We start from the raw sequence: 17,969 nt of genomic DNA, 5'->3' as shown, positions 1-17,969 counted from the left end.
TATCATATGTTTATATATTAAATTTTATTTATTGGTTATTTATCTATAAATCATTTTATGTACGATTTCAACGATTGTAGTTCTTAGGCTCGCATGTAAACGGTAATAGCATCTTAGTGTTCTTAGGCTCGCATGTAAACGGTAATAGCATCTTAGTGTTATATATCGTATTACCAATCGAAATTAGGCTCGCATGTAAACGGTAATAGCATCTTAGTGTTATATATCGTATTACCAATCGAAATTAGGCTCGCATGTAAACGGTAATAGCATCTTTAGTTTTGCAAGCCCACTTAACTTGGTGATGCATGCATTAACTCAACCAAGAATAGGTTTCATGCGACTCTCAATGCCATGAAGACATTCTACTTAACCATGTTCCTCTTTTCATATCTTTGAAGCTATGAATATATACTTCTGATTAACTAAATATATCCAAAAATACTTTCCTACCTTGTATTTAAACATGACAGCATGACAGAATGAAGAATGATGCATCCATGTAATAAATGTATAATCAATTTGATTCTCTTCAAGTGCAAGCCTCGCCTTTTGGCTATCCACACAGAAGGGGTGATGATATAACTACATTGTATCATCAATATCAACTCCAAGGATGTAATGTAGGTAGCATCTCAAAACTTATTCGGTCAATCAGACAATAACAAACTTCCTGTTCAATAACAAACGGACAATCCACCGCCCAAATAAGAAACAATACACAGCTAAAGGGTTTTAAGCTTAGGACTTGGAGTTCTGAATAGTTCATAAAGTCTGACATTACATTGAACATTTTAGGCTATATACAACTATACTACATTGAGTATAAGATTCAAGCAAATAATATAGGCTATATACAACTATACTACATCGAGTATAAGATACAAGCAAATGGTTTTGCCATCACATCGAACGTTTTAGAGCTTTATCTTACTTTCACCACGACCTCGTCCATACAATAATAATAGCACAGCAATCTCAGGCAGATACTAAACATAATCCATTAATTAGAGATATTTTTTAAACCTTCCAAGTCAGCCAACCATGTTAATTGTGTGAAAAAATATAGAATGTTGAGTTTCATTGGTATGTCAATTTTAATCCATGAAGATCACATTGACTGAAAAACTGGCATAATCTCCTTTTAATTAGTGAAGATCCTATACCAAATCAAATAGAAAACTTTTAGCAATATGATATTCTACTTCTATCAAACTAATTACAAAAAACTAACTTATTCACTTCTGCCAATAAAAAGGCATGCCTTTCTATAACTAAGTTCCTCCAATGATATTAGCATCAAGCTTTAAACACAAAAACACCTAGTAAAGCTGAATTAAATTCAGAATCAATATTAAATAAATAAATAAATAAAAACCCAGAAAATCCAACTGCATAAAAACCCAGAAATGAACAAAAATTTAATCAGTTTAACATTCAAATAAAAGGAAAAATCTAAACAAAGAGATGAACATTGAACCAATTAGAACAAGAGAGAGAAAGCAAAAAGAACTATACTTGGACGTCGGATCGGGAAATCAACAAATTACCTTTCAAGTTACTTCAATGGAGAGGAAAGTTATTTTGCTTTAGTGGGGGGTTAGAGAAAGCTCTGAAGTATATAAAAAAAAAACCAAATATAAACTTCCCTGGCCATTTTTACAAGTAGATTCAACATAAGAACACAACATTAAGAAAATTTGAAACCGAATATAACAACAACAGTGCAAAATAAACCCTAACTTAAACATTACCAAAAATTATTGACTTCTTCATCCATATGTAAATAACCACTCAAAACTTTCACTAATTCACTTACCAATCCACTAAAAACACTTCAAACTTCACAAAAAAATTGCAGAGACACCATGAAAAATACGTCTTGATTTACCTCCGAATATTAGAACATCTCCAGATTCTAATTTAATCTTATCAGCCTTTTCAGCATATGCCTGATCACCATATAAAAATTCTGCAGAGTCACCAATGGAGAAAGACACAATAGGTATTCCTTTCCCAAGACTCTCCCGACTCTAATCCTTGTCCTGAAACAAGCAGATGAATGTATCAATCAAGGCAATGAGGTCCTAGAGCTTCACTTTGCTTGACATTATAGACTATAGAATCGTATAATTGTAGAACAAAAAAGCCAAGTTAATTTCCAGATAGGCAACTTACTCTTAACCTATTAAGGTGTTAGTTCCTTAACTTATTAAGCTGACAGACACTTTAGCCCTGTAGTATAGAGGCTATAGAGCATAAAGCAAGTCAGCAAACACCAGTTTTCTAATTTTATTCTACGTTTTGGGAGATTAGGTGGTCATTACTTATTAGAGACTATGAGTAAAGAAGCTGGAGTTTTTTTTTTTTACCAAACTTCAAAAGATGTTCTTTATTGTGTGATACAATGCCCATTAACTTCAATTTTGGAGATCATTTACTTGTTTCTAAGAATTAACAAGATCCCATTTGACAGCAAACGAACAAGCAAGCAAACAAAAAAGGTCATAGCAACAGTAAGACAATTTCTAATAGGTATTATAGAAGAGTTGTCCAGATGTTTCTTCAACATGAAAGTGTTAGTTGTCACACTGGAAGCTAAGCCATGTAATTTCAATACAAGAAAAATCAGATAAAACTTTCGAATTACGAGCCTGATGTAAACCGAGCTGTCCAGTTTGTGTATAATAATTTACAACTAGGAGAAGAATGTCTTCTACATTATTTGCCTCAGACTGTTTAGCTATAAGAGAGTGAGAGTCATTGATGGCTCTTTCAACTAACATTAGAAATTCATGTGGAAGTGACGGTGGTTTTGCTTGATCAATTGGCCGATTTTTTACATATTTGCTGGCATCAGGATCCCAAAACTGACCAAAACACATCATGCTCAAATGCCACTTCCCTCCTCACGAAAACAAGGCTCATAGAAACCTACAGGGCCCATTCCATGGTCACGACATTTCTTTAAAATGTTTGCCTACACGATACAGGATTTACCCATGTTAATATATTTAATTCCTTGTATTAAGTTAAAGTTTAAAAATGATGCGGAGCAAATTCTGCATCAGAAGTTCCTCTCCTCCTCCATAAGAAAGGAATATTAAGTAGTGTGTTTGTAACACAACAAAAAGAAGTAAATTGACCTCATTTTAAATTAGAAGAGTAACAACTTATTATTTTTTGATGACAAGGAAGAGTAAAATTTTAACCTAAGGAATAGTGACGATTTTATTAAAGCCAATGGTACAATACTACTCTACTGATCATTTAAACGGTTCTGATCTTATTGGCCACCATTAGGCTTGTCACATAAACATGATTTTACATTCTTATAAATGATCAGGTTAGCAGCATTAGGTGGCATGATATATTTACCTTCTAATGAAAAACAGAATTTCCAAATTTCAAAATATGGAGTGTTTCATCTCATCTAATGTGACAACAAAAACAAAGGAAGCTAAAAAAATAGTGGCACCTGTTCGGAGGTTGAAAAGTAGCCCTTTAGTAGAACCATTCCAGATCTCAATCAATCAAATTAAAATTCCATCAATTTCACAAAACAAAAACAAACATCAACAACAACACACAAATCACAACACAGATAAGAAAATCATTACAGATATCCTAACATAAGAAATAGCTTTAGAATGCTTAAACCACCCCAAATATTTGAACTAATTAAATTAATTCGGAAAAGCTCCAATTTTAAAATGACCATAATTGAATCGAGAAAACCCCTAAATTTATGAACGGAACTAAAATATGGAAAAGCCTGAAATTTCATCAGATTGAATTGAAAAGTTCCCAATGTACAGACGAACTAAATAGAGGAAACCATGAGAATGAACAATGAAGAGATACCTTAGTAGCAAGTTGCTATGTAAGAGCCATTTGATATCAAATTCAATCGAAAACTGCAGTAAAGCCCACAAATGAACCACCACATAAACTACATTAGTTTCGTCTTGCATTTTTATAAGGGTTATAGATTGAATCAAAACCACCCCATAATTCTGAAATAATTTTTCACCCTCCATTTCTGCATATATAGAAATTAAAGCACCGCTCATAATCAAGGTACAAGAAATACAACGAAAAAAAGGGAAATGAACACAACCTTAAAGGAAGAAACAATGAAGCCCACCCAATCTTCATCAAACAATTACTCATACATCACTCTTACAAAAGAACACAAAATAAATAAATTTCAAACCGAATTTAACAATAATGGTACAATCGTTCAAATGTACCACTTCATATTTGACAAAAAAAAAGTAGCCTAACATCAACTGAGCTTGTTTCTCAATCAATCAAATTAAAATTCCATCAATTCCACAAAACACAAACAAACATGAACAATAACACACAAATCACAACACAGATCATAAATAAATCATTACATTCTAGAAATTAAAAACAAATCGACCATGCAATAATGTCTGAGTTTCTTCACCTCAAACTCGAATCCACCAAACCTTGCTCCGTCTTACTCCTTCCGCCTATTTTAGAAAAAAAAAAAAAAAAAACAGAGAAACTGGAGGATGAGAAAAAAAAAAAAAAAAAAAAAAGACATTCATATTAAAGGTTAGATGAAAATTGAACCAATTTGAACAAGAAAGAGAAAGGGGAGATAGAATTGTACCTGGAGATCAACAATTCTGTTACAAATCAGACAATAATGCTACTAACAATATAAAAAATCAACCCAAAAAACATAAATCAATCAAATTCAACCCAAAAAAAAACCACCACACAATCGAAGAAGCACTAAAATTCAACCCAAAAAATGAAAATAAATAGAACAAATAAACCCTTAAAATATCGAAAAACAATAGAATAAATAAACCCAAAAAATCGAAAACAAATCGATCAAATAAACTCCTATTAAAAACGAAACGATTTCGCACAAATACACCCACAAAGATTCAACCAAAAACATTCGAAAACAACAGGAACATATTAATCTGCAGTTTGGTAATAAGAGTTTTGGAATGAGGGTCCCAAACCTGAATTAAAGTTTTTCATACCAAAACAATTAAAATAAAAAGGTTGTTTAATTTTATACACACAATACTTGGGATTGTATGTTAAATGATTTGTTACTAGTATTATCGACAGTTCTAGCTATATATTGATATATGGTTCATCACAAATGCTTCATAATTTTAAACATTTAATTTAACATTAATATGATAATCTATTAATTGTTATAATTATATACTTTGAATTCTAACATAATTATCGGCAATGACGAAATACCCATGTAATTGATTTCCATTGTTTGTATTGATTCTGAACAAAGTTTGGGTCTTAAAATTTGATTGTGGAGGAGGAAGGGGAGAGAGAAAGTACCTGCTCGGAGGAGGTCTATGTTGTATGGAAAGGAGTCGCAAATGGCAGCGACATTGATTATTGGTTTCGCTGCTGCTGTTGCCGCCTCCATTCTTATAAGAGGAAAAATCTAATCGAATAGATGAACAAAAGAAATAAACAAAAAATAAATCATAAATTCTTTTGTTTTGTACCTCAGAAACTGCTCCAATGGAGGAGATAGAGAGTGGGAGCGCCGAGAGGAGAAGGAGAGAGAAAGATAGTGAGATGAGAAGGAGGAAGAAGCCTTAAGAGTTAAGAGAGAGAAGACAGCTGGCGACAGCCAGGCCACCAAAGAAACAAAACAATAAAGGGCAAAATCGACAATTCAATGAATTCAAGGACATCTCTGTAACAACACCAGCGGGTACTATTCATAAGCTACAGTTAAAACTTTTGCATTTTTATAAGGTTTAAGGATAAGATATGGAGTATGCAAATTAAAGTAAAAAGTGTTACTCCGTTTTAATTTAAGAGTTTTAGATGGATTCCTGCATTGTTTACATACATTACTTTACCATCATTGTTTTAGATTGATTTCTGCATTGTTTACATACATTATTTTACCATCATTGGTTAAATTAGGACACTTAATAAAATCAAAGGAAATACTTGTATATGACATAAAAACAAATGGATACCCAATTGCTCATGTCTTTTGACAAAGTAAAAAGTGTTTTGGTATGCTAGCTAGTAGATGAAATGGTAATAAATGCTTTAATTTTGAGGGAATCCCACTTGATCTATGAGATTAACAAAACATGTCAATCTATTGCTTAGTCACTACTTAGTCATCAATTTAGACATTAATATTCCATTGAAGTTTCAACCTTTATCCATCGACACTAGCCACCTTCCCCGAACTCCACCTTCCTTCTACTGACACCACCAATTACACCATTGGCGACACCATATGCATCGCTTATTCCTCCCACCAGGACAACACCATGTGCAACATTTCCACCGACACCATCTTCTTCATATCTTCCTTTTATTGATAATATCACGGTAGCTTAAACCGCCAAAATAAATGAAATCCCAATGTTAAAAGGGTAAAATTAAGGGCAAGATTAACCTTAAAGTAGGGGAGTGCTATCATCCTCCATTAACGCTGCCTTTGGAGCTTTTGCCAAAAAAATTCAAAATTCGCCACTTATTAAAAAAAAGGGACTTGGTACATTGCTCACTATCGACGCCTTCTTGTTGGTGGTTGCCATTAGAGCTGTCAATTCGGGTAAACGGGTCGGGTAAAAGTGGGTCGAGTCAACTCGGGTCGGATCAATTCAGATTAATTCCATAACCTATACGGGTCGGGTTTGGGTTGGGTCATGCTTGAGTCAGGTCACGTTGGGTCATATTTCTTATCGGTTTTCGGTCGGGTTTAGGTCGGGTTAATAACAGGCCGAGTTACATTTGGGTCGGGTGAACAATAGGTCGGGTTTAATTCAAGTTTTCACGGGTTAAAACGGTTATTAGGGTAATTCCCGGGTTCGAGTCGGTTTCGGTTCAAGTCAATAATTTGCAGGTTAGAATCAGGTCGGGTTTGAGTCGGGTTCGGTTCAAGTCAATAATTTGCGAATTATAATCAGGTCGGGTCATTTTCAATTCGGGTCATTCTCGGGTTCGACTCAAGTCAATAAATTGCGTGTTATAATCAGGTTGGGTCATTCCAAGTCGGGTCATTCTTGGATTCAAGCTAAGTCGTCTTATGTCAAGTCAATGATTTGCAGGTTACAATCAGGTCTAGTCATTTCCAAGTCATGACATTTCGGGTTCAACTAACTATAAATAGATAATTATAATTTTTTATCAAGCTAATTATTCCTTTGACTATAATATATATGGCAATATACTAGGGAACTATAGTCTACAATTTAGGAAGATAATAATTATCTCTTTTGACCATACAACAAATATATACTATAGTTAACCCTTAAATTTGAGAATGATGCTCCTTTCTTTTGCTAGCATGGACCGACTTGGTCTCCCAAGAAAAAATGCATTGATCAACAATAATAAGGTGATCTAAATTGCATTTAAGGTTATTTGAAATTGGGTCAGGAACAATTTGGTTTGAATTTAGGTCGGGTCAATAACAAGTCGCCTTAATTTTGAGTCGGGTTAGTAACAAATCGGGTAGAATTTTTGGGTTGGGTAAGTAATAGGTATGGTAAAATTCGGGTCGGGTAATTAACAAGTCGGTTTGAATTTGGGTCAGGTCAATAACAAGTCTGGTTAATTTCGGGTCGGGTTTGTAATAGGTTGGGTTATATTCGGGTCGAGTTAGGAACGGGTCAGGTTGAATTCAGATCAAGTTAGTAACAAGTCGGGTTAAATTTGGGTTTTAACGAGTTAAAACAGGTTTGGGTCAATTTCGGTTCAAGTCGGGTTCGGTGCAAGTAAATTAAATTGGTCGTGTAAACCGGTAAACCGGTGCAAGTTGTAAACCGGTAAATTGGTCGTTTAAAATCAAATTGAATGGTTCCACACACCCAATTGGACTCCTGCAGGGTATTAGGGACCATGGTAAACATTTCGGCAATTTTTATTTTCGGGCAAAAAAAAGTAAAAAATTTCCAAAATTAAAGGCTAATATCCACGATTTTTGAGAAATTTTGAGGTTTTGGGGTTCGGTGTCGAAAAGCCTTGAAACTCTATGGGATACATCACGGGGTCATATAATGTCGTTTGGAACCATATATGATCATTATTTGTTGTCATAAATGTTCGTAGTAGGCTTGAATTAATGAAATCGGTGCAAGTTGTAAACCGGTAAATTGGTCGTTTAAAGACAAATTGGATGGTGCCATCAACCTAGTTGGACTCCTAGAGGGAATTAGGGACCATAGTAAACATTTTGGAAATTTTTATTTCCGGGCAGAAAAAAGTAAAAAAATTCCTAAATTGAAGGCTAATATTCACGCTTTTTGAGAAATTTCAAAGGTTTCGGCGCCAGGTGTCGAAAAGAAATGAGATTTTATTAGATACATCTCGAGGTCATATAATGACGTTTGAAGCTATAAATGACCATTAGATGTTGTCATAAATGTTTGTGGTAGACTTGAGTTAATGAAATAAGTGCAAGTTGTAAAGCGGTAAATTAGCCGTTTAAATTCAAATTAGATGGTTCCACCCACCCAATTGGATTACCTGAGGGTGTTATGGACCATGGTAAACATTTTGACAATTTTTATTTTCAGGCGAAAAAAAGTAAAAAAATTCCAAAATTGAGATTTTAGGGGATACATCTCGGTGTCATATAATACTGTTTTAAACCATAAATGATCATCATATGTTGTCATAAATGTTTGTGGTAGGCTTGAGTTAATGAAATCGGTGTAAGTTGTAAACTGGCAAATTCGCCATTTTAACGCAAATTGGATGGTTCCACCCACCTAATTGGACTCCCGCATTGTGATCGGGACCATGGTAAACATTTCAGAAATTTTTATTTACAGGCGAAAAAAAGTCAAAAAATTCCAAAATTTAAGGCTAATATACATGCTTTTTGAGAAATTTTGGAGGTTTCGAGACCCGATATCGAAAATCCTTAAGATTTTATGGGATACATCTCGGGGCCATATAATGCCGTTTGGAACCATATATGATCATTATATGTTGTCATAAATGTTCGTGGTAGAGTTGAGTTAATGAAATCGGTGAAAGTTGTAAACCAGTAAATTGGCCGTTTAAAGGCAAATTGGATGGTTCCACTCAGCTTATTAAACTCCCGGAGGATATTAGGGATCATGGTAAAAATTTTGGCAATTTTTATTTCCGAGCAAAAAAAGTCAAAAAATTCCAAAATTGAAGACTAATATCCACGCATTTTGAGAAATTTTGAAGGTTTCCGGGCTCGGTGTCGAAAAGTCTTGAAATTTTAGAGAATACATCTTGGTGTCATATAATGTCGTTTGGAACCATATATGATTATTATATGTTATCATAAATGTTCGTGGTAGAATTGAGTTAATGAAATCGGTGCAAGGTTTAAATCAGTAAATTTGTCGTTTGAAGGCAAATTGGATGGTTCTAGCCACTCAATGGGACTCCCAGAGGGTATTTGGGACCATGGTAAATACTTCGTCAATTTTTATTTACGGGCGAAAAAAAGTAAAAAAAATCCAAAATTGAAGGTTAATATCCACGTTTTTTGAGAAATTTTGGAGGTTTTGAGGCCTATTGTCGAAAAACCTTAAGATTTTAAAGGATACATCTCAAAGTCATATAATGCCGTTTGGAACCATATATGATCATTATATGTTGTCATAAATGTTCGTAATAGGCTTGAATTGATGAAATCGGTGCAAGTTGTAAATAGGTAAATTGGTCGTTTAAAGGCAAATTGGATGGTTCCACTTACCCAATTGGACTCCAGGAGGGTATTATGGACCATGGTAAACATTTCGGCAATTTTTATTTCCGGGCGGAAAAAGTAAAAAAAAATTAAAAAATTGAAGGTTAATATCCATGCTTTTTTAGAAATTTTGAAGGTTTCGGGGCCCGGTGTCGAAAAGAAATGAGATTATAGGGGATACATCTCCGGGTCATATAATGTCGTTCGCAATCATAAATGATCATTATATGTTGTCATAAATTTTCGTGGTAGGCTTGAGTTAATGAAATCAGTGCAAGTTTTAAACCTGTAAATTGGTCGTTTAAAGGCAAATTGGATGGTTCCACCCACCCAATTGGAATCTCGGAGGGTATTAGTAGGGATGTCAATGGGGCGGGGCGGGGCGGGGCGGATGTTGGCCTTCCCATCCCCATCCCCACCTAATATTTTCATCCCCATCCCCATCCCCGCGGCGTGTCCAATTTTCATCCCCATCCCCGCCCCACCGGGTACAACTCCAAAACCATCCCCGCCCCACCCCCCACTTAGATATCCATCCCCACCTAATCCCCACCAAAGACCCGCCTAATCCCCACCCAAGATCCACCTAATATTCGTACCTCAAATACACAATCTTACATAATTAATACGAATTATAAAATAAAACATTCTATACACATTTTTGTGTTATAATATAAGTGTCGTACAAAGTATTATAATTAATATTTTATTTCATGTAATTATTTTATAAATAGAATAAAAGTATGTAATTTTGCTTTAAAAGATATATAGATGTGGGTATGAGGTGGGGATGGGGCGGGTACGAAGTGGGGCGGGTAGGGCGGGGCGGGGATGGGGCGGGTAAAACTTAAAATCCACCCCCGCCCCATCACCCATGGCGGGTATGGTTTTTATCCCCATCCCCGCCCCACCACCCGCCAAACCGAGACCCATCCCCACCCCATTGGGGCAGGGATGGGGCGGGTCTCCTACTTGACCCGCCCCACTGACATCCCTAGGTATTAGGGACCATAATAAACATTTCGACAATTTTATTTAATGACAAAAAAGTTAAAAAATTCAAAAATTGAATGCTAATATCCACGTTTTTTGAGAAATTTTGGAGGTTTCGGAGCCAGGTGTCGAAAAGGCTTGAGATTTTAGGAGATACATCTCGAGGTCATATAATTCTGTTTGGAAACATATATGAAAATTATATGTTGTCATAAATGTTCGTGGTAGGCTTGAATTAATGAAATCATTGCACGTTGTAAATCGGTATTTGGCCGTTTAAAGGCAAATTGGATGGTACCACCCACCTAATTGGACCCCCAGAGAGGGTATTAGAAACCATGGTAAGCATTTTGGAAATTTTTTATATTCGGGCGAAATAAAGTCAAAAAATTCCAAAATTGAAGGCTAATATCCACGTTTTTTGAGAAATTTAAGAGATTTCGGGGCCCGATGTCGAAAAGGTTTGAGATTTTAGGGGATACATCTCGGAGTCATATAATGTCGTTTGGATCTATATATGATCATTATATGTTGTCAAAAATGTTCGTGGTAAGGTTGAGTTAATGAAATCGGTGCAAGTTGTAAACCGGTAAATTGGTCGTTTAAAGGCGAATTGGATGGTTCCACCCAGCCAATTGGACTTCAGGAGGGTATTAGGGACCATGGTAAACATTTCGGCAATTTTTATTTTCGGGTGAAAAAAGTAAAAAAATTCCAAAATTGAAGGCTAATATCCACGTTTTTTGAGAAAATTTGGAGATTTCGGGTAAGTTGGGTTTGAGTCGGTAAGAATGGGTCGGGTAAATTCGAATTAATTCCATAACCTATGCGGGTCGGGTTTTGTTGGGTCATGTTTGAGTCGGGTCACGTTGGGTCATACTTCTTATCGGGTTGGGTTGGGTTAATAACTGGTCGGGTTACATTCGTGTCGGGTGAACAATATGTCGGGTTTTTGTGGGTTAAAACGGGTTAGGATAATTCTCGGGTTCGTGTCGGGTTCGGTTCAAATCAATAATTTGCGGGATAGAATCAGGTCGGGTCATTCTCGGGTTTAAGTTGCATTGGGTTCGGTTCAAGTCAATAATTTGCGGTTTATAATCAGGTCGGGTCATATTCAAGTAGGGTCATTCTCAGGTTCTGTTCAAGTCAATAATTTGCGGATTATAATCAGGTTGGGTCATTTCCAATTCGGGTCATTCTCGGATTCAAGTCGGGTTATGTCAAGTCAATAATTTGCAGGTTATAATCAGGTCAAGTCATTTCCAAGTCAGGTCATATTCGGGTTCAACTAACTATAAATAGATAATTATCATTTTTATCAAGCTAATTATATTCTTTGACTATAATATATATGGCAATATACTAGGGAAATATAGTTTATAATTTAGGAAGATAATAATTATCTCCTTTGACCATATGCAACAAATGTATACTATATTTAACTCTTAAATTTGAGAATGATGCTCCTTTCTTTTGTTGGCATGGACTGACTTGGTCTCCCAAGACAAAATGCTTTGATCAACAATAATAAGTTGGTCTAAATTGCACTTAAGGTTATTTGAAATCAGCCAGGAACAATTTGGGTTGAATTTAGGTCGGGTCAATAACAAGTCGTCTTGATTTCGAGTCAGGTTAGTAACAGATCGGGTTGAATTTTTGGATCGGGTTAGTAATAGGTCTGGTAAAATTCGGGTCGGGTTAATAACAAGTCGGGTTGATCTCGGGTCAGGTTTGTAACAGGTTGGGTTAAATTCGGGTCGGGTTGAATTCAGGTCAGGTTAGTAACAAGTCAGGTTAAATTCGGGTTTTGACGGGTTTGGGTCAATTTCGGTTCAAGTCGGATTCAGTTCAAGCCATTAATTTATGGGTTACATTCGGGTCGGGTCATCTCCAAGCCAGTTCATGTTTTGTTTCGGGTCACACATACTCGGGTCAACTCGGGTTTAGGTTTGGTTTCAGGTCGGGTCAGGTCGGGTTAGGGTCACCATTTTTTTCGGGCTCAGATGGGTCGGTTAATAATGAGGTTTGAGTCGGTATTTCAAGTGGGTCAACTTTTGACAGCTCTAGTTGCCATAATGGCAAATCTAGAAAAAATATTTAATAAATTTGTATGCGGTCATTTGATAACAAAAATAATTCGATACGTTTTTTTTTTTTAAATACTAAAAGCCCTTGCATCCGCCAATGGGTTGCCAACAACAAGGGCCTTGCTTTAGGGCGTGTTCGGCGCTAGATTTTGAGTAGCTTTTAGGTAGCTTTAGTGGTTTGACCAAGTCAAATAACTATTTGACAAAATATACGAGTGTTTGACAAATTAGTGGTTAAAGTAGCCTTTAGTGGTGGAGGTAGCTTTTATGAAAAGTTAGAAAGATTAACTTTTGAAATTAGAGGTAGCTTTTGAGGTAGATGTTGAAAATTTAATCTATAGTTTTAAAAATAAAATGTTGATTTTTATATGTAACAGCTAGTCAACCGCTACTTTACCGAACCCTCATATCTAAATTATTTATTTTCACAGCTAACACCAACATACACAGTTCACAGCTATCTCCACAGCTACAGCTACCTTCACATCTATATTTTGCCGAACATACCCAGCGGTGGATGTGGTCGATGCGTTATGGATGTGGCTTGGTGTATAATGTTTATGGTGGTGGTTTGGCCGGTTGAGAAGCAAATGTATAGTTTTGGTGATTTGGCATACTACATTACTAGTTACTATTCTGTGGTAACAAATTTAAATTAAATTCCATTAACAGAAAAAAAAAAATTTTAAAAAAAAAATCAGTTTACAAACACCACATTTTAGCGCTGTATTACTTCACAAAATAGAATACAATAAAGTTCATAAAAGAAGAAAAAGAAAATAAACAAGTAAAAAATCATCAATTACAGGCAGAATACAGCTCAATATTATTTCTTCATGCATTTTTCCATACAAAAGAAAAACTACACAATATTTCAGAGGAGTATTCTCTCAATATCGAACAGAATAAGTCAATTCATGGAGCAAAAGTAAATTCATTAATTAACCATCAAGCTTGCTTCCGGCAACATCAACAACGAACCGGTATCGAACATCGTTCTTCTCAAGCCTTTCCATAGCTTGATTAACGTAATCCATCTTAACAATCTCAATTTGAGAAGTCACACCTTTTTCATTGCAAAATTGTAGCATTTCCTCTGTTTCTTTCATGCTTCCTATAAAGCTTCCTGTGATGGACTTCCTCCCTAAAACATAGTGTACAAAAATCACATTACTCATTTGTCACCATACTATATTATCCACGTTACTTAAAATGAAACATAGTGTACAAAATTCAAATTTGTCAATTAAAATCGCATTAGTCATTTGTCACATTATATTAGAAGTTTTAGTCATTAATATTTCACCCAATAGTTGTTATCTTGACATAGGTCTAACTTTGAACAATACTTTGTATCTATTTGGATTATGAGATTATATTAGTTTCAATGTGATACGACAACATGTAACTGATTTTATGTTAGCCGTAATTGTTGAAATAGTCTTGCTTAATGTATGCCAATTGAAATATAATGACTTGACATGACACCATATCTTATTTAGATCATATAATAAGTCAACGGCAAAAATATTTTGTAAATCTAGTAAAAGTGTGGGGAAATGATGTTTGTAATTGTCCTAGACGAATTTGAGGTTTAGTTATATTTTGATGGAATTAATAATAACACTAAAGAAGAAATGTTGGTTTCAGAGGTACGAAGTATTATTTATATAATTAAGGACCCTCAACATTAATTTATACTTCATCCGTTTTCTTTTAGTTGCAACACTTCCCTAAAAAGGAAATGTCACAATACTTGCAACACACTATAAAAGGAAAGTTATCTTAGGGAAAAACTATACTATTTCCCTTATTTAAAGCACATGTCCCACTAAATTACACTCCTAACAACCACCCATCCCATTTTAAAGTGTATTATATCATGTGAACCCCACATTTCTTAAATACCGTGAAAAAGTGTGTGTTGCATCTAAAAGAAAACGGAGGAAGTATATATAAACATCATGAACCTCAAGACTATATAATTAAAAGTTATATATATATATATATATATATATATATATATATATATAAATGTTATGAAAGAAAAGGGTTCGAGACTTACCAAGCATGACCATCGGGGTGAGAAAAGAAAGAGGAGTATTAATAACACCATTCAAAATCAACTTGCCATTCAACTTCAAGAGAGGAAGGTAAGGCTCAAGTGGGTGAAACACAGGAATAGTGTCAATAATATAGTCAAGTGAGTCAGTCAATTCTTGCATTTTCTCAGCATTTGAGCTAACCACATAATTATCAGCACCCAAATCATCCAATGCTTCCTTTCTTTTCTTATCAGATGAGCTTATCACTGTCACATTATGGCCCATTGCTTTGGCTATTTTTACTCCCATGTGGCCCACACCTCCTAGGCCCAATATCCCCCCTCTTAGCCCACTCTTGTTTAGCCCAAAATGTTTTAGTGGGCTGAATATTGTTACTCCTGCACATAATAGTGGGGCTGCTTGCACTGGTTCCATCCCTTCTGGTATTTTCACCACAAATCTGCCAAGATATATAACATATTTCAATGTTAAATTTACTGTGTGTCTGTGTTATTATTGCGATACTTGTCCAAAATTAGTTGTCACGTGATATTTCAATTTAAAAGTTAGGAGAGTACAATGAAAGTCCAATCGACTATGGAGTTTCAAGTTTAAATTAGTATTACGTACTTCTGATCTACAACCATGTTAGTAGCGAAGCCACCTTGCGTGGGGTTGCCATCGGTGTAGACATCATTGTAAGACCAAATCTTCTTGTTGCAATATTGCTCTTCTTCCGACTTGCAAGGGTGGCAGTTCCTACAACATCCGACGATCACCCCGATTCCGACGCAATCACCTACTTTGAACTTGCTCACGTTTGACCCTACCTCCACCACTTCACCCACCACCTCATGTCTGCATGGTGTAAAACAGTTAATTAAAATATAAATAATACTAAAATCATTGACACGTTATAAAAAAAAAAAAAAAAAAAAAAAGTGCTTGTTTATACTGAGGATTTATACTAAGGACACGTTGATAGTGTAATTTAAATCGGTTTTATAACCAATTATTACATCCGAACTAATTAGGAGTCAAAAGTGGGAGTGCTAATAAGTCACTTTTCTAATTATATCAATCTACAAAATTCAGATAAACTTTTAAGATTTGTAAGACTTTATGTACACAAAACACCATATATTTTCAAAGTTATGGGTGATGAATGGGTCCAAGATAGAATTTTTTTAGAGTAACATGTCCCTCAAATTCCTATATTAGGTGCGGAGCATGTCATTTCAAGTTTGGCAAAACCAAACGCTTTTGATTAAGGATGACCAACTTTTAAATTATGTAATTATCTCTCAGGCAAGATCCTAAAACTTATAATTAAGTTAATAACCATGATGGGTGTTTATGCTCTATATATCAAAATAAATCTACATTGTTTTGTTCTAATACTTTGTATTTTATAATATGGTATTTATATTATGTCATGTCATGGCATAGTCTCCTTTTACGTGAAGCAATTTCATGAGGATTGAAACAACGTGACAATGAATTCATAATAGAGGAACTAATGGTACAAAGTACAATCATCAAAACATACGACGAAAAACAGATTTAAGTTAAGGGGATCGAATACAAACCCAGGAACCATGGGATAACGAGACATGCCAAGATCATTTTTGGCTTGATGAAGATCAGTGTGACATATTCCACAGGATACTACTTTTATGTATACGTCTTCTTCTCCTGTATTCCTGTTTTACACATTAACCATTTTTGTTATATCACTTTGCCAAAATATAATTTGTCCATGCATATTTGAAAATTATATATGAAGTATATACTTGGATTAATTATTGAAAATATGAAAATTAAAGGATAAAAAAAATTAGGAAGTATAAGTTATGGCACTAAAGGATCTATGTGGGTGCCTGGTTGGCACGGGCCCAACCAAAAATACTTAATTTTTTTAATATTGGTTTAAAATTATGTTATATTGATTGATAATATAAATATCTATTGTCTAAGTTATTATTCACTAAGTGCCCCTTCAATCTTAGTATTCTACATTCACCATTATAGTACATGCAAAATCATTAAGTTATTTATGGTCCACAAAACCATTACTCAATAAGATACGTAAACTAGTTCTTTGCTTAATACATTTGATGTTTAGGCACGAAAAATCAACCATGTATTCTGAAAAAGACTATCAAATCCACAAACAATTCAGTTTTGATCAATAAATCGAGTCTAATCAACAAATTTATTTCAGTTCAGTTCAGTTCAACAAACAAAGCGATATCCAATTCAAATTTAAATAACCCTTTTAGCGTGTCAACTTATCATAAGCCGGGATCATATAGATAACAAAACAAATGCTTGAGGGTGGTCGAGATCGAGTACCTTAGAGGGAAGGAGTATGGCGAGAGAATACCCGAGGAGTCTCTAGCAGCATATCCTTTGATCACCCTTTCTGATTCTTGTTTACCCATCTTATGTTACCTTTTTTTTTGTTTTTCCTTCAAATATTTAGAGTGAAATTTGAAGAAAACTATGAGTTCTTATTTGTAGTTGTTGATATATTATTGGTGGGAGTAGAAAGGAGCTTAGAAGTGGGAATATATACTGGAGAAAAGGGAAGATAAGTTATGAAATTATTATATATAGACAGGCGCAACAAAAGAATAAAAATATGTTTAAAAATACGATTTTGTTTTTAAAAGGTTGGTGAAGGTAGCAAAAGAGCAAGAAACGAGGGCAAAATCAGCAATAATTGTTTAAATAGGCCAAAGCGCACTCACGGCAAATTTAAAAGGTTGTACGTTAAAGAAGGTGGTTTTGTGGTAGGTAATTCCATTGAGGTTGCTGCGTCACTTAGTCGTCATTGTCAAGAAACCTAGCCATGATTGAGCGTAACAAGTCATTCCGGATAAAATTATACTTCCTCTGTTTTATTTATACTTCACTTTTCACGCTTGCTGATGCATAATTTCAATTGTTAATATCCTTAATTATTAATATGTAAAAATTATAAACATTTGATGTTAAAATAGTATAAATCGAGACATATCTAATCAAATTTCACGTGACTATATATACTTGCTTAAGTATAAATTATTAAAGCTAATTAAAGTGAAAAACTTTTATTGTGTAAAAGTCAAA

General features: G+C 34.7%; 1 protein-coding gene and 1 long non-coding RNA gene across 6 annotated transcripts; both read right to left on the bottom strand.

Annotated features, from left to right (window-relative positions):
- Positions 1–1,630: 1,630 nt before the first annotated feature.
- On the bottom strand, positions 1,631–5,606 carry LOC145558926 (uncharacterized). 5 transcript variants are annotated; one of them, XR_014092625.1, is made up of 4 exons: positions 5,356–5,606; positions 4,457–4,502; positions 3,865–3,917; positions 1,631–2,045 (listed from the first exon to the last, which is right to left on the bottom strand). It is a non-coding gene; the product is annotated as an uncharacterized LOC145558926 (long non-coding RNA). The 5 variants fall into 5 exon arrangements; XR_014092626.1 differs by lacking the exon at positions 1,631–2,045 and adding an exon at positions 2,908–2,980; XR_014092624.1 differs by lacking the exon at positions 3,865–3,917.
- Positions 5,607–13,517: 7,911 nt separating this feature from the next.
- On the bottom strand, positions 13,518–17,528 carry LOC145558925 (putative cinnamyl alcohol dehydrogenase). Its single transcript, XM_081620299.1, has 5 exons — positions 17,211–17,528; positions 16,445–16,558; positions 15,486–15,713; positions 14,876–15,315; positions 13,518–13,954 (listed from the first exon to the last, which is right to left on the bottom strand). The coding sequence occupies exons 1-5, from the start codon at positions 17,297–17,299 to the stop codon at positions 13,752–13,754; spliced, it is 1,074 nt and encodes a 357-aa protein (XP_081476425.1). The 5' UTR covers positions 17,300–17,528; the 3' UTR covers positions 13,518–13,751.
- Positions 17,529–17,969: the final 441 nt, after the last annotated feature.

This window comes from Chenopodium album, chromosome 9 (assembly GCF_948465745.1).
Source record: "Chenopodium album chromosome 9, dcCheAlbu1.1, whole genome shotgun sequence".
In the NCBI taxonomy this organism is placed as follows: Eukaryota; Viridiplantae; Streptophyta; class Magnoliopsida; order Caryophyllales; family Amaranthaceae; genus Chenopodium; species Chenopodium album.
The sequence above is the reverse complement of the archived record's forward strand: the minus strand, read 5'-3'. Positions and strand labels throughout refer to the sequence as shown.